The 17,139-nt window shown below is 50.0% G+C and overlaps 1 protein-coding gene across 4 annotated transcripts; it reads left to right on the top strand.

The window, feature by feature from the left end:
* Positions 1-2,093: 2,093 nt before the first annotated feature.
* Positions 2,094-14,979, top strand: si:ch1073-157b13.1 (7SK snRNA methylphosphate capping enzyme). 4 transcript variants are annotated; one of them, XM_017686294.2, is made up of 5 exons: positions 2,094-2,830; positions 3,336-5,097; positions 9,061-9,279; positions 12,482-12,605; positions 14,373-14,979. In XM_017686294.2, the coding sequence occupies exons 2-5, from the start codon at positions 3,367-3,369 to the stop codon at positions 14,426-14,428; spliced, it is 2,130 nt and encodes a 709-aa protein (XP_017541783.2). In that variant the 5' UTR covers positions 2,094-2,830; positions 3,336-3,366; the 3' UTR covers positions 14,429-14,979. The 4 variants fall into 4 exon arrangements, with proteins under 4 accessions (XP_017541783.2, XP_017541786.2, XP_017541787.2 ...); XM_017686297.2 differs by lacking the exon at positions 2,094-2,830 and adding an exon at positions 3,007-3,193; XM_017686298.2 differs by lacking the exon at positions 2,094-2,830 and adding an exon at positions 3,007-3,208.
* The last annotated feature ends 2,160 nt before the right edge of the window (positions 14,980-17,139 follow it).

The following is a 17,139-nucleotide window of genomic DNA, read 5'->3' as shown; positions in this document are numbered from 1 at the left end:
CCGTCAGGAACCAACACAACCAGCTATTTGTAGTCTCTGTATTTATTTTTTACTTTGTTTTTTATAAAGAATTGAAAAAGAATTTGAAAATTGTTTATTTTTTTTAAAGAATTTGAAAAATTCTACAGTAGTGATCGCCTCAGTACATCCCTCCGCCCCTCATTGTGTAAAATAAGATGATTTTTTCTCACATCTCCGTCATCTGGCTACTCAAAATAGGGTAAACTGCCGTGTCTTTACCACTGACTCAGATTTCTGTTGAGAATAATAAAAATACCTGACGGTGCTCGGAGTGAGGCCGACCCAAATCTAATGCCAATTTTAAAACATTTGTAGTTTTTATATTTTAGCTCCAACTCCTCGTTCACTTAAGTCTGTTTTAAACGGACTGAGTGAAGCATCACTTTAACCCTAAAGACGTGTTGGAGTCAGAGAATCGATTCCTGGAGTCGATATCGTCAGTATCGCCAAGGCCCTGACAGGAAAGTCCGATCACTCTGCAGCCATCTTTCCACCGCCGCCGGGCAGTTATTTCCAGCCTTACAGGACCGGACGCCTCTCTGTCTGAATGGGAAGAGACCAAAATACTCGAAAGGTCAAATTACAGCCCCAAAAATATATTTTAACTCGCTGGTGAACTCTGCCAAAAACGGTTCTAGACGGTTCTAGATAGTTCTTAGACATATACAGTTATAAAGAGTTTGTAGCGTTTGTCTCAATAACGCACAAAAACCACGATTCGTCGGGTTGTTCTGGCTTTTGCGCTTGTGCTGATCTCCGCAATGGGCTGGGGGGCTTTCCCCACCAGCCCCCACTATGATATATATTCCTACATTTGAGCCAGTGACCGTCGTCTCATTGACATGAATAATTAATTTACCACGTGAACATAAAAAGGACTACATGGCTTCCATATTCATTAAGAAAGCTTTCATTAAGAAACTGCTTACATGAAATATTTTATTTATTTATAACTTGAAAGCAAAAAAAGCAGATTATGCCTGATTTTCATCTTAAGACTGCAATGAAGACACATTCAACAGTAGCGTGCGCCGCGTGGTCAGGACAGGGTGAACATATGGCTCACTCTCTGGATAATGAATACGCGCGGAAGCTCTGCGACGGATGATACGGCCTAACGGGAAAAGGACTAAAATGTGAGAGCATCGCGAGGCCGAAGGGCACTCTATGGTGGCGTCGACCGGCGGGCGAAATGGAATAAATCTACATTTACGGCTGGAGCTCTTATCCATTTTCATTATTCTTACACAGGCAGGCGAAGGCGGTGTTGGGAGTCTTGCCCAAGGACCCTGATGGGTGTAGTGTGGGGTGTTTGCAGTACAATATTCAGGATGAGAAAAGAGCCAGAGGTGCCACCATTTAAAAAATAATATAAGAAAATGATCTTTATTCGAACTTTGGCACTAAATCCAGTTAGACGGGACTAATTTTGCTCGTTTTAAGCGCTGAGGGTTGACACCACGTGGTCAGAGGAGCATACCGTACTGTACGGTGACATAATGCGTCACAGCAGTGCTATGAGCTGTCATATTGTTCAGCCATGAAAATAAACAGTGCTGCTTGGTTTTGGCTGTGAGGCCACGGTCCAGTTTAGCCTTACGCTGATGAACCCAAAGGCCTACAGTGCAGCGGAGAGTGCGGCCTCCGGTGGAGTGAGCGGCTGGGTCCGAACGCCTGCCGGGGCAGCGCCTCTGATCCAGATGAATGGGATCCGTGTGCATCTCTGCGTTTTACTCCGCTGCCCCGCCTCGTCTGATCCACCTGTGCGTTTGGTGTTTGACCTGTACGTCTCAGGGTCACACTGTAAACCACACAGAGCCGCTGCACTCAGACCCACTGGACGGGCGCCTGTTTGATGGTCTACACGTCCAGTCGACCCTCAGTACGTGTAGAAATCCCGCCGCGGTGCAGGGCTGACGCGGAGAAACGCGCCGTTCACTGACTTTCCGCCAGACTCGGAGCACTACAGCGTCTGAAGAATATCCTGGGCGAAGACTACATTTCCCATGAGCCCCTTCGCGCGGGATACGAAGGGGGGCTTGTGGATGGGGGAAGGGGGTGTTTGTGTGTTCAAAATGTCGACTTGAATCACAACATACACGCTTGAGTTTTGCCCAGGTGTGTGTGGGGGGAGCGCTGGCGAGCGCGATCGATCTGCTCGGCCACGAAACGTGATCGAACGAGCTGATCGGAAAGGTTGTTTACACGGGAAATCGGTGCCCGCGTCAGAGCCCTGAACTTTGAAGGGGGAAACGGCCCCGCCGACACGACAAACGGCCGCCTTTTCGTCCCAATTAATCGCGCGGGAGCCGCGCGACTTCGAAACGGCGATATTTATCGATCTCGCCGCTGAAACGCGAGAAAGTGCGTTTCGGCGCAGGCAGTGACTCGGCTACCTCTAGGGCGAGGAGGCGGGCCGCGGCAGCACATGCCTCCGCTTCGAGCGACGCGATTGGCCGCGTGGAGACGGGCAGGCCGCGTTCTCGCCTGTGATTGGCCGAGACGCGCGTCCGTCCGGCGCCCCCCGCAGGTCTGTAGTGGCATATAAGAGCGTGCGAGGAGCTCTGGCTCTGCCTGAGATCCAGCAGCCCCGAGCTTCTGCTCAGCCCGACAGGCTCGGACACAATAACGTCCACTTTCTGGCATTCACGCACACACCATGCCGAGGCCCCCGAGCTCGGACGGCCGCTCAGACACGCGTGTTTAGGGAAACCGACTTTTCCAAGGAGCCTCCCAGATTTAGACCCTCTCTCACACTTGGTGCATTTCTGTTTGGGGTTCAAGGGGTCACAGGAAACGCGTGCGCACGGTAAATAGCCCGTCTCTCAGTCAGATTTGCGGGTGTTTGTTTTTTTTCCTCTCTCTTTTTTGCAGAGAAGGCAGTTACTTGGGGGAGGGAAGCGCTCAGCCACAGCTCAGCAGAGGAGAGAAGGCGGAGAAACTCGACCAGGGAGAGGGAGAGGGAGAGGGAGAGGGAGAGGGAGAGGGAGGGGTCTGCGCTCCTCCACTCCTCCACTCCGGGATCATAGTTTATACAGCATTATTAATGAGCTGGAGGACGTTTCCATCCAGGGGCGGGTTCACCGAAGCACCCTTTTCCCTCCTGGTCCAGCTGATGAGGCCTGGATCGAGGTCCTCGGTCATGCTGCTGGCCGGTTAGGCCGTGGTCAGTGTAGGTGATCTGCAGGTCTGCGCCGTAACTCGTACGCAGAGTTGGTGAATAAGTCTGCCGAAGTAAGTTGACCGAGGCAGCCGGGTCTCGGCGCTCCCGGCCGTGTGATTCTAACGTGCCGTGTCTTCTGTGTCTCTCTCAGGGTCCATGCAGGCGGCGGTGGCTAATGGAAGATGATTGAGATGTCCTTAGAGAAAGAGACTGTGTTAGCAGGCGACGGCGTGGGGGGCGTTTTAAGCCCGCCCCAGAATCTTCTGGGGCGCACCAAGACCCCCAGCCCACCCACCCAGGTGCCCATTGGCATCGGGGCGCCTTTCATGGCGAACATGGTGCTGGCAGAGCTGCCCCCCTCGGAGGTGGAGGGCGGCGTCTCCGAGACGTTGCGGGTGAGGGGGGACGGCAAGCCTCTGCAGCTGAAGAACGGCCTGCAGTCTCAGGCCGGGCCTCAGCAGCAGCAGCAGAAACTCAGCAAGCGGCGCTACAGCATGAACGCAGGCTTCAAGCACCCCGGGTTCAGCAAGCGCCGGCGGCGCGCCAACTCGGACTGCGACCCCGTGCTGCCCACCAACTTCCTGCTGGGTGGGAACATCTTCGACCCGCTTAACCTCAACAGCCTGCTGGACGAGGAGGTGAACAAGGCGCTGAACGCCGAGACGCCCAAATCGTCGCCCCTGCCGGCTAAAAGCCGGGAGCCCGTGGAGATCCTGATCCCCAAGGACATCACGGACCCTCTGAACCTGAGCGGGAGGGGCGGCGACGCCCACGGAGGGGTTCTGGTGTCGCCCATGAAGAGCGGCGGCAGGAGGCGCCACAGGAACCGGCATCACGGTGGGCCCAACGGGGGCCAGCTTGACCCCGCTGACTCTGACCGGTCGAAGGGGGACGAGGGTGGGAGGCAGTTGTTTCCTGTTCAGCACGCGGAAGCGGGGCAGGAGGGTGCCGTTCCAGAGGAGTCCAGAGAGGGCGTCATCCCGCTCGACCTGGAACCGGTGGAGGAGTCGCCGCGCCCCTACGAACTCAACACGTCCATCAACTGCAGGGATGAGGTCGTCCCGCCCATTTTGCCACGACGGCGATCAAACACCTCGACTAACTCCGCCCCTCAAGCACAAACGGGAAGTAGCAATTCCACAAGCTCCACGCATCCAGCCAAACACCGGAAGCGCCGGCGCACCATCAGCCGCTCGGAACGCCTGTCGATCACGCCGACTCCCACCGTCAAGCAGTCCAGTGTGGATAGGGTTCGGAGTCAAACCTTCCACACGCCCGTTGTGGCCGGGGCCGCAGGTGGCCATCGCACCGGATCCCGTCAGGCGGCGCAGAACAAACGCAAGCCGCAGCGCAAATTCCAGTACGGTACCTACAGCCGTTACTATGGCTACCAAACCCCGGGACTCAACAGAGATCCACGTCTGGCGGTTTTCCGGCCTGAGTGGTTCCGTGGGAGAAAGGTTCTGGACGTCGGATGTAACGTGGGTCACGTGACCCTCGCCATTGCCAAGCACTGGAGCCCCGCCCACATTCTGGGCCTGGACATTGATGGCAGGCTGGTGCACGCTGCGCGGCAGAACCTTCGCCACTTCCTGTCTGAGCTGCAGAGACAGGAAGTGCAGAGAGGGAACTCTGCCTGGGGGGAGTTGAGCAGGCCGAGGAGAAAAGATGACGAGCCGGAGGAAGAGGGAACGGAGCGACTCGGAGAGACGAAGGAGAAGCGGGAGGAGGCTGAAGCGCGCGGGGGTCCGCCGGGGGGACGGGCGCGGGAGCTGGTTCCTTTAATGAAGCTGAAGCTGGAGCTGCTTCGGCCTTTTCCCGTCTCCTTCAGACTGTGCAGGGGACCCATCGCGGCCCCCCCCCTGCAGCCACACACCCCCGGGGTCTTCCCCAACAACGTGTCCTTCATGAAGGTAAGACCGGAGGCGGCGTGTCCGGGTAGTTCAGACGAACTTCCTCTCGCGCTGCTTTCTGTGTTTTAAAGGATCTGCAGCTCGTGGCCTCGTCGGATATATGGGTCTGCTAGGCTAGACCAGGCTAGGCTAGGCCAGACCAGGCAGGCTAGGCCAGGCTAGGCCAGGCTAGACCAGACCAGGCCAGACCAGGCCAGACCAGGCAGGCTAGGCTAGACCAGGCTAGGCTAGACCAGGCTAGGCTAGGCCAGACCAGGCAGGCTAGACCAGACCAGGCCAGACCAGGCCAGACCAGGCAGGCTAGGCCAGACCAGGCTAGGCCAGACCAGGCTAGGCCAGACCAGGCAGGCTAGGCCAGGCAGGCTAGGCCAGGCAGGCTAGGCCAGGCAGGCTAGGCCAGACCAGGCCAGACCAGGCAGGCTAGGCCAGGCAGGCTAGGCCAGGCAGGCTAGGCCAGGCTAGACCAGTGTTTATTCATATCGCTGCTGTCATCTCAAATCTCATATCTCTAAAACGGTGACTTTACAGGAGAAGAGGAAACCTGCTCTACTCTATATATCTACTGTGTATATACGTGTGTGTGTGTGTGCATACAAACACACACACCCTGTGCCACATTCTAACAGGACAAATGTACAGTATACAAACGAAAAAGTACTGAAATATATAGACATGTGTGTGTGTGTGTGTGTGTGTGTGTGTGTGTGTGTGTGGAGCTGAATCTGAAACAGGAGCACCCTCTGCTGGTTGTAAGTGAATATGCAGTTTCTAGTCTTTGCAACTTGATGCCTTTTAAGCAGAGCTGAGTTGGCCTGTGAGCGTCTGTTAAGAAAAGAAAGCCAGAAAGTGCCCCCCACCCCCTTCCCCACCGCCACCCCCACCCAGTGAGAGAAGGAACGTGTTTATATTGTGTAGACGTTTTAAAAGCTCTTGTCTGCTGTATTTGGGTGGTGTTTTGTCTTTTTGGCCCTCAGCCCACCATGAACACTGCACTCTGGCCCCCCAAGACAAAAAGAATACGTCACTTATAATAAGACATTTATTTATTTGTTTGTTTGTTTTTGTTTACTTACTTTTGTGCTCTATTTACTGAATGCATTGTAAAAGAAGCTCTTGATCTGAATACCCCTCGAGTCGGGTTATGAGGGGTGACCTTAGACTGAACATGAGCTCCCCCTAGTGGTGGTGAGTGTTTTGGTCTTTCCAGATTCATAAAGTGATTTTATATTTATTTTAGGAAGGGGGCTGGTGTCTGTGTGTCTGTGTCTGTGTGTCTGTGTGTGTCTGTGTGTGTGTGTGTGTGTGTGTGTGTGTGTGTGTGTGTAACACCACTCTGCGTTGTTATTGAGGCCACGCGGGCTGCAGGGTAATGTTTACTATTGCAGGCAGTGTAGATTGCATAACTCGTAGTTCTGTAAGGGGTATTTTTAACAACCCTGAGCTCAATAACCCACCTCTCTCTCTCTCTCTCTCTCTCTCTCTCTCTCTCTCTCTCTCTCTCTCTCTCTCTCTCTCTCTCTCTCTCTCTCTCTCTCTCTCTCTCTCTCTCTCACCCTCTCTCTCTCTCACCCTCTCTCTCTCTCTCACCCTCTCACCTCTCTCTCTCTCTCTCTCTCTCTCTCTCTCTCTCTCTCTCTCTCTCTCTCTCTCTCTCTCTCTCTCTCTCTCTCTCTCTCTCTCACCCTCTCTCTCTCTCACCCTCTCTCTCTCTCTCCTTCTCACCCTCTCTCTCTCTCTCCTCTCTCTCTCTCTCTCTCTCTCTCTCTCTCTCTCTCTCTCTCTCTCTCTCTCACCCTGTCTCTTTCTCACCCTGTCTCTCTCTCACCCTGTCTCTCTCTCTCTCTCTCTCTCTCTCTCTCACCCTGTTTCTCTTTCTCTCTTTCTCACCCTGTCTCTCTCTCTCTCTCTCTCTCTCTCTCTCTCTCTCTCTCTCTCTCTCTCACCCTGTCTCTCTCTCACCCTGTCCCTCTCTCACCCTGTCTGTCTCTCTCTCTCTCTCTCTCTCTCTCTCTCTCTCTCTCTCTCTCTCTCTCTCTCTCACCCTGTCTGTCTCTCTCTCTCTCACCCTGTCTCTCTCTCACCCTGTCTCTTTCTCTCTTTCTCACCCTGTCTCTCTCTCACCTCTCTCTCTCTCTCTCTCTCTCTCTCCCTGTCTCTCTCTCACCTCTTCTCTTCTCTCTTTCTCACCCTGTCTCTCTCTCTCTCTCTCTCTCTCTCTCTCTCTCTCACCCTGTCTCTCTCTTTCTCACCCTGTCTCTCTCTCACCCTGTTTCTCTTTCTCTCTTTCTCACCCTGTCTCTCTCTCTCTCTCTCTCTCTCTCTCTCACCCTGTCTCTCTCTCACCCTGTCTCTTTCTCACCCTGTCTCTCTCTCACCCTCTCTTTCTCACCCTGTCTCTCTCTCTCTCTCTCTCTCTCTCTCTCTCTCTCTCTCTCTCGCTCGCTCGCTCGCTCGCTCGCTCTGAAGGGACGTACATGCACAGCGTGGGTGGAGTTCAGGCTCCGCCCTCCGTCAGTCTCACTCATATCCGGTTAATAGTTCATCGGTAGGAATGGAAATATGTGCTGTCCCATCTGAAGATGCAGCATATGAACTTTCTCTGTGGATGGATGAGGATTGAAGAGGGATACTGATATACTCCCCGCTGACACCGACTGCGCCGGTTACGCCGCGCCAGTTAGACTGGACCGGTTACGCCGCGCCAGTTAGACTGCTCCGGTTACGCCGCGCCAGTTAGACTGGACCGGTTACGCCGCGCCAGTTAGACTGGACCGGTTACGCCGCGCCAGTTAGACTGGACCGGTTACGCCGCGCCAGTTAGACTGGACCGGTTACGCCGCGCCAGTTAGACTGGACCGGTTACGCCGCGCCAGTTAGACTGGACCGGTTACGCCGCGCCAGTTAGACTGCTCCGGTTACGCCGCGCCAGTTAGACTGGACCGGTTACGCCGCGCCAGTTAGACTGCTCCGGTTACGCCGCGCCAGTTAGACTGGGCCGGTTACGCCGCGCCAGTTAGACTGGATCCGGTTACGCCGCGCCAGTTAGACTGCTCCGGTTACGCCGCGCCAGTTAGACTGCTCCGGTTACGCCGCGCCAGTTAGACTGGGCCGGTTACGCCGCGCCAGTTAGACTGGACCGGTTACGCCGCGCCAGTTAGACTGCGCCGGTTACGCCGCGCCAGTTAGACTGCTCCGGTTACGCCGCGCCAGTTAGACTGCTCCGGTTACGCCGCGCCAGTTAGACTGGACCGGTTACGCCGCGCCAGTTAGACTGCTCCGGTTACGCCGCGCCAGTTAGACTGGGCCGGTTACGCCGCGCCAGTTAGACTGGGCCGGTTACGCCGCGCCAGTTAGACTGGGCCGGTTACGCCGCGCCAGTTAGACTGGGCCGGTTACGCCGCGCCAGTTAGACTGGGCCGGTTACGCCGCGCCAGTTAGACTGCGCCGGTTACGCCGCGCCAGTTAGACTCTGGGTCTACAGGAGACAGACAGTGATCAAATGGTGGGGAAACTCCAGGTCTCCAGGAGTCAGACAGCGATCAGATGGTGGCGAAATGCCGCTGGTACCGTGTAAAGACTCTCATAGTGCAGGTTATTACAGACCTGCTGTTACTGTCAGAGCAGCCGTACGATCACGTCCGTCTATTACACGTGTAATTACACGGGAGAAAACGCTCTGTGATGACGCGTCTGCATTTGTTGGAAAACTGTTTGGAAAAATGCTGTAATTTTAGAAACCACAGACCAAACATCTGCAATGTCAGTAAAAACATGATGGAATATCAAATTTGCAGAAGTTGTTTTGGGGCTTTGTTACTGTTACGATGAAATTAAAGCCCGAATCTCGTGAGATTTTACACTTCAGATTTTCACTGAGAACTGGGGAAACGTCTCTTCTCTGTTCTTATCGGTGCTTATTGGACATTGTGTGTGTAACAGCGCCCCCTGTGTGTGTGTGTTTAGGGGAACTACGTGCCGGAGAGCGAGGCGGCTGTGATGTCCCAGCGTGCGGAGTATGACGCCATCCTGTGTTTGGGCGTGACGAAGTGGGTGCACCTGAACTGGGGCGATTTGGGGCTGCAGTGGTTCTTTAAGCGAGCGTACAGACACCTGACGCCGGGAGGAGTCCTCATACTGGAGCCTCAGCCCTGGAGCTCCTACAGCAAGAGGAAGAGACTGACGGTAAGGGGCGCGATCCAGTGAGAAGCCCCGTCCCTGATGGACACCTTTTAAACCTTCTTTAGCTCAGTTCTTTCCTTTATCGTCCTCCAAGTGTGAGTCGTGTCTTTAATCTGTACATTTAAGCTGAATAAACTTCGTCTTTTCCCACCGACAGCTGCGAAAAGCAGCATATGTCCTCACGGCTGACCAGGTGCTGTGGAGGAGGTTACTAGAGAGGCTCTTTCTAGTTTCCACTAGAGGGAAAACCTAGTTTTGGCTTCTTCTGAACTCTGAGCTGGACAACACTGACCACAAATGTACTGAAGCCAGTTTTCAGTTCAGTTTTTAACGCGTCAGTTGCAGGATGTTTATCGCTCGTCTCCTGTTGTCTCGGATCACTTTTTTGTGTTTACCTTCTCGTCACTCAAGTGTGTTGACTCTCCACATTAAGAAGCAAGTCCTGCTCCTTTGTAGACACCAGACGCAGCACTTTAAAGTGCCGTCTGAGTGCAGCCTTAGACCTGCGACCCTCCTAAAGTCCATACTGTGGGCCAGCTCGGTCATTCTGTGGTCTCCCAACTGATCCTCGGGATCCCCCAGGCGGCTCACGCTTATGCTCCAATTTAACTCTCGGTGCATAATGAAGGAGCAAAGACGTGGTCGGGGGTCGCATCCCAAATCTGAAGAAGAGCTGTTTAGCGGCTTTTCTTGCGTCTCCAGCAGGAAACTTTCCCCCAAAACTACACCAGTTTCTTCTAAAACGCCTCTCGGCGCTTGATTTTCACGAGGCTGAAGTTGCTGCTCGTTCGCCAGACTTTTGTTCAGACTCTTCCGTTACATCCTAAATGGCAGTATTACATTCTGCCGCCTCAGGCACCATTTAAGGTGGAACGAGAAGCTGGCGACTGAGAAACCGACTTCAGCTTCGAGACTTTTTAGCGTTCGCCAGTTTCTCGTTTCAGATTAATCGTATCAGGAAACCAGCTGTACTGATTATAAACACTAATCAGTCCATTCGTCTCCAAATTACCGATGTTCGTCTTAAATCTCTCTCTTTGCCAGTTCGTTATCTACTAGCTGGGCGAGACTGTCGTCTGTGTTGCTATGGTGACCAGCCGTCTGTGCTGATCTTCAGGGTTAAAGGGTGAATCAGCAGTTCTACATTAACTCCAGCGTTTAAGACCATTTACTGTTAAACTGCTGTGTTGAAGGATCAGCAGAGCTTTATTTTACTGTAGAGGAGGATTATTTTATTATTACCTGCTGATCTGATTCAGCTGTGGAGCCGCGACAGGGCAGGAAAAGAGCTTGAGGACTGATTTGAAAGCCTTGATCAGTGGCACTCATGAGGACAATGCTGTCTTTTTGTGACTTCCAGAAAGGCTGCAGGTGCTTCAGCACCATTCATAACCGCTCATAACACCCGCATGATGATGAACAACATGGGAGGAGTTCCGAAGTGTAATGAATTCAGATTAAATATTTTATACATCAAAGAACGTTGTCCAAAGTCAGCAACACAGTTCATGAGCCAGTGTGCGGAAGACGTGTCGGTGTCGGTCACGATGTGGAAGCTTCCTCTGGTTTTTATTTGCGTGCAGTCGTGCAGCCTCACAGGTGCGACTCGGTGATGTTGAGCGCTTCAGTAAACGCCGCAGAACGTGGTTCAGAATCCAAAGGCTGCCAAACTCTCTCCTTTTCTCTCTCTGGAGAACACAGGACTGAACATGGCCAGCAGGTGGCAGTGTTGAGCTTTAGTCAGTGTTTATTAAACACTGTGAAAACGGTGGATTGATTCAGACACTAAGCACTAATCTAAGCCCTCTTCAGCACCAAATGACTCACTGACCCTTCAGGTGAGGTTATTAACAGTGTATTCTTCCACAATACAGCATCTTCTCTGGCAGATCAACTGAACCCACGGGAATGGGGGCATGAGCCAAATCTGAGAGGAGAACTCGACCCAGAACGAGCAGAGTACATATGACTGTTAGTTAAATGATTATTTGTGAAATTACTGCTGTGTCTGCAATCTCGGCGTCAGCTGCACTCGGAAGAATGGGCGTATGTGGGGGAGGTCAAATAGAGAAGTGAGTCTGAGAGGAGCTGGATCAGATCTCTTCTGTTCTGATGGTTTATGTTGTTTCTTGTTCAGATCAATGCACTGCGGTTTTCTTCTGATTTTCAATACAGACCAAAGTTCAACAACCCATCTGCCCAGCTTGCTCTGACGTTAAATTCCTCATCCAAGCCAAATGTTTTCATACCATGAAAATGGAATAGAATCACTGGAAATGAATAATATTAAAATAAATCATTTAAAGTAATAATAATGGTCAGTTTTTCAACACTGTGGGGTTTTGATGCCGCACCAGCTTGATATGCACCATCACTGCTAGACATGCTGGTGGCAGACATGCAGTATTTTCTGTTTATGCTACTGTATTACAAGTGTGTGTGTGTGGTCCTGTTACCACACTGCTGTTTCAGTGATGCCGAAATATACACTGATATATGGAAGTGTTTAGTACCCCAGTAGCATTTGGCTCAAGGCAAACAGCAAAATTGTCCGTGAAGCTTGGAGCGCTGCCAGTGCGCTTCCTCTTCCGTCTGCTTTCCTGTGACGCTCTGAGACGCTCTTTTATGCACACAAGCGTGCGAAGTAGTTCCTGATCTAAAGAAATTGCATCCGTATTGATACAGTTTCCGCAAAATCCTCTCGTCCTCAAACGGGCGGTGTGTAAACCGCTGCTGTGTGTTTGGGTTGGTGTCTCTTCGTGATTGGTCCTTGTCTGCACCTCAAGGTCCTCACCAATAACCACAAAAGTGCCAACGCTAAAATGAGAACTGGGAGACCTTAGGGCCTCTTGGTTCTCGTGAGCCTGTAGGGCCGCTGCACCAGTTGCCAGAGCGACTGTGTAGTTTAACAGGTTTAATTACTGGACCTTTAGTTTTTTTACGTTTACGGCATTTGGCTGACGCTCTTATCCAGAGCGACTTACAATTTGATCAATTTACACAGGTAGGCACAAGTAGTGTTAGGAGTCTTGCCCAAGGATTCTTACTGGTGTAGTATAGGGGGCTTGTCCAAGCAGGGGATTGAACCCCAGACTACAGTGTAGAAGGCAGAGGTGTTACCCACTACACTATCCAACCACCTGTTTATCTGTATGAACGACTCCACTGTGATCACCTTTAACACCTGCTCTACTGTGTCCATCAGGAAACCACCTTCAGAAACTACAACTGCATCCGGCTCAGACCTGACCAGTTCAGCACCTACCTCACCTCCGAGGTGGGCTTCACCAGCTACGAGCTCATCAGCACGCCCAACAGCTGCCCTAAAGGTGGGCCGCCATCTTTTTCTCTCACACACATTCGTCTATGAATCACACAGATTCTGGAACGAGAAGCTTGTAGTCTTGTAGAGAGAAACCGGTTAATCCAGCATTACCCTTTAAATGAAATGAGAGTAGGATGCGTCATAAACTTCATACAGATACATGCAGCCCAGAGCACTCTGAGGTTGGCTAGTGCAACTGTGGTCAGGGATCAAGTTTCAGAAAAAAAATCATTAAAACACAAAAACATTTTGTTGAGGAAGCAACGATTAACATTAGTGTGTCGTAAGTTAATATAAACTGTTTTACACATTACAGATATTTAGGATTTACAGACATTGTGATTATGAAGAACCTGGAATAATAAGCCAACAAAAATAGGGCTGCTTACTAAGCTTCTCATATACTGTGACTTTTGACTCGCCCTGTAGATCGTTTTCGAAGGGAAGGAGGGTTAAATGAAGCTAGTGTTACACCATACTGTGAGTTATGACCTGGTTTAGGGTCAGGCTGTCACAGAAAATGACAGTGGCCTCTCCCAGACCTGATGCCAGACCAAACACTGGACACCACTGAAACCAGAAAACGGCTCAGATTAATTAGTGGTGAGATGGTTATGGGATTGTGGCTTCAGTGATGAATATACGCCTAAAATAACAAATAAACAACTACAGGTTTTGAAAACTAACTACAACTAAACATGCAAATGAAGTAACAGTGAAAACAAAAGGCTTAACTCCTTCCTTAAAACGGGAGAAGAGGGTTATGGAAGCAAACGGCACTCATCTACTCCCGTTCCCAAATGTTCCGGGTTTTGCAGAGTCTAACGAAGCTTGTGTGAACTTGACACCCTTAACTTTGTAACTTCTCCTGAACTTGTTCACTTGCCTTGTTTTTTCATCTCGTCATCATTTTGTATGTCTCTCTTGGGTGTTGTAACGGCCTCCAGTGGTCAGCCTGTTTTACATCTATAGTTCCCCAATCTAGCAATGACATTTGATGAGGGGATATCTCGGACTAATTTTATTACAAAGGTAGAGGCATTCGTCCGTCAAGTTAGGGGGGCTTCTGGGTCATTTAGACAAAGGGACAGACGAAGACTTGCGTATTAAACTTCTTTTTCCTTGACGAGTCTCCAGTCCTGTTCATCAAGAAATCCAACATTTTGCTAGCAGAAGTCAACAAGAGCCCAGAATGTCTTGCAGGTAGTGGGTTGGTGACCTCTTTTATGCAGGCAGGTGCCCCCATGTGGCCAGTCAAAGACCTGCACATAATGCTGCAACATACAGCAGGGAGATATTTACAACTGAGGGTCCATAACGGGATGTATACCACAATTCTGATGGGCTGGGATTTTGGTTTGTTATTCGTTCCTAACCATGTAGTTGCACTTGTTGGCCATTTTATCAGAAACGCCTACCGTTATAGGTGCTCGGTTATAGATACAGTTACAGAATGTAGCTGATCTATTGCCACACAGTTTATCAGCCCCACTCATTCATCACTTCAAAGAGACATGGATGTTGTTTGGGTGGTGTTCCATTCTCAGCACCTCCCAAAAACATCCAGCCAAGAGTGGCTCTGTGGTCAGAAACTGACCATTGATGAAGGACTTGAGGATGGCTACCACAAACTGTACGTCAACAGACGAGCTACAGTCTCTAACTGTGTACCTGTAAGGCGGAGCCACAAGAGAGGGGTTTCTGATAAAGTGGCCACTGACGTGTCTTTCGTTCACTCACCTTTCTTTGTTTCCCATTTCTGGCTCCTCAGGACTCCAGAGGCCGATCTATCTTTTCCACAAAGGCCCCGCCTCCTGCAGGAAGTGAGGGACCAGTCGAGTCTGCAGCTGGTCTGAGCAGATGCTCTGAATGTTCTGCTGTAACGTGGCTTCATCAGAGATGTGACGTGTTCCTCGGCGCTCTCTTCTGAAAGAACTGCTGCTCCGCCAGCGTCTTCATGGAAGTGCTGAACTTCTCAACTTTAAATGTCTTACAGTGACCCTCGAATTCAGCTCCACAGACTCCTTTACGGCTCTTGGAGACGACGGACTGCTCTCTCTTTCCGTCGCGCCGTTCTGGGAGGAAAGGAGGAGAGGTAACACGCACACGCTGACGGACTAACAAAGGTGTGTGAGCGTTTCTAATCTTTTTAATAGACATTAAACCCGTCAGTCCTGATCTTCTTATCGGTTCCAGTATCTTTTATATTGAGCATTGTGTGAAACTGTTCATGGACTCGGCACGAGAGAAGCTGGAGGAAAGCTCGGTGTGTTCGTCCAAGAAGGAACTCTGGCTTTCGATGGGATCTGCGTGAGGTAGAGTGTATGTGGTTTTGAATGTGTTCATTGTATAAAAAATAAATGATTCTGAGATGAAAACGACTCCTCTCTTACTCTCCAGGGTAAATTTGGTTTGTCCGTCTGAATTTTCATAACCAAGGCTGATTATTCAGTAACTGCATGAAATAAATGTTGTATTTTATTTGTTTATTTATTTGTAAAAGCCCCTTAGATTATCAGAACGTGTGTTCTATGATTTCCACGTATCACTACACGCTCACAATTTACTGCTGAAGGCCAAAAATCTGCGCCGCTCTTTGTGTTGTTCTCTAAAAGTGATGTTTCCAGAGCAGATCACTGAAGAGACGCCGTCTGTTTATAGTTTAGAGCCCAGATTTGGGGAAAAACGGCTCGACTTTCAGTAGAAAAACAAACTGAGTTCAGCTTCTTTTATTATAAGGGTTTAAAATGACGTCACCGTCTATTAGACTGGAGAGAAGAGCTACAGCCTCACACGACGCCCAGCTTCTGAATGGAGCTTATGGAGTAGGAACGTTATGGAGAACATGACCGAGTGTGTCTTGGAACCACCGGTGGTCTCGAGGAGCTGAAGAGGTTAAAACTAGGCTAATTAGTGCTTTATTACTCTGAGTAAGCCAACATATACATTTGTTTGTTCCTTTGAACTCTGGGCTGGTTCAAGCAGGGAAATCTGTGATTTATTCATTTGTTTCTGTTTACATTTCTAAACATGATGCAGTTGATAAATGTGTATTTTAGACTGAGTGAACGGACTGCAAGCACAGTAGCTTAAAGGGTTTCAGTTTATAAGAGGATATAAAAGTTATTTCAGATACATAAACATTACAAAAACAAAATTCACAGCATTCAGTCACAATATACAAGAGCTGTGGATCTCGAAGGAAGTGCCTAATGTAAGAAACGATGAGTAGCGTTCGCCCAGTGACTGCCGGGAAAGGCTCCAGCTCCCCACTGTGACCCAGAACGATAAGCGGCTTAGAAATGTGTGGGTTTTTTAATAGAAGAATGAAAACATACTCGTGGTGCAGGAGTGAACGGTTACACACAGTACAGTGTGAGAGTTTTAGGCGTCTAAGCAAATGTTTAATCAGTTGACCTCAGCAGTGAGAAACAATAGAAGAAAAACAATAAAAAGTAACAAGAATTTCTTTGGTCCATATTTTTCCTGGACACCTTCACAGCCGCCACAGAGACTCGTTAATATCTTCAATTACATCATGAGCTCAATTTACTGAGCACTGATTGGTCAAACCAGGAGCTGCTTTTTAACTACATATAATACTGGGCTTCCTCAAGGAGAGGCTTGGAGATGGGTAAACACACCAACATCCAGAAAATCTCTATTTTATATATATGTATTATATATATTAATATTCTATAAATATTGTTTATTCAAATATTAACACTTTTCTCAGCAAATAAACACAAACTACACAAATCGATTTTGAAAATATGTCTTGGGTGCCTAAGACTTTCCCACAGTACTGTGTATATATATATATATATATATATATATATATATATATATATATATATCAGATTTTAACTTGAGAAGGAAACTTCTGAGCGGTTCAGTCAGAACGTGGTGTTTGGTTTAAGATTGTGATGATCACTTCTTTTCATTAGGTCAGGGAACCAGCCCTGTGACCGGAAGGTCACCGGTTCGATCCCCAGAGCCGACAGCACATGACTGAGGTGTCCTTGAGCAAGACACCTAACCCCCAACTGCTCCCCGGGCGCCGTGGATAGGGCTGCCCACCGCTCCGGGCAAGTGTGCTCACTGCCCCCTAGTGTGTGTGTGTTCACTAGTGTGTATTTCACCGCACGGATGGGTTAAATGCGGAGGTCTAATTTCACAGTTGGCAAATGGTTCTAAACTCTATGAGTGCTGTCATAACATACCATAATACAGTAGACACAAACAATTACACAACATCAAACTGCTGATGCTCCTCCTGCTCCTTCCACTGTCACTGTACCTGACTCACAGCTACACAATGAGGGTCCACGCTCAAACACTCAGTAAGTGGGAGAGATAATGATGAAATACAAGTGTATTCAACGCGCCATAATATTTTAAGCTTGAAAAACGATGTAAGGCTGTTTTTTTGGCTCAGCTCTTCACACACTGTCCCTCTTCACTCCTCAATGCTCACAAAGCGGCCAGTCTGTGAGGGAAGTGCTAAATAAACAGGATCCGCTCTGAAACAGTGGCAC

This window comes from Pygocentrus nattereri, chromosome 9, assembly GCF_015220715.1.
Source record: "Pygocentrus nattereri isolate fPygNat1 chromosome 9, fPygNat1.pri, whole genome shotgun sequence".
NCBI lineage: Eukaryota > Metazoa > Chordata > Actinopteri > Characiformes > Serrasalmidae > Pygocentrus > Pygocentrus nattereri.
This window is presented reverse-complemented; position numbering and strand designations above follow the sequence as displayed.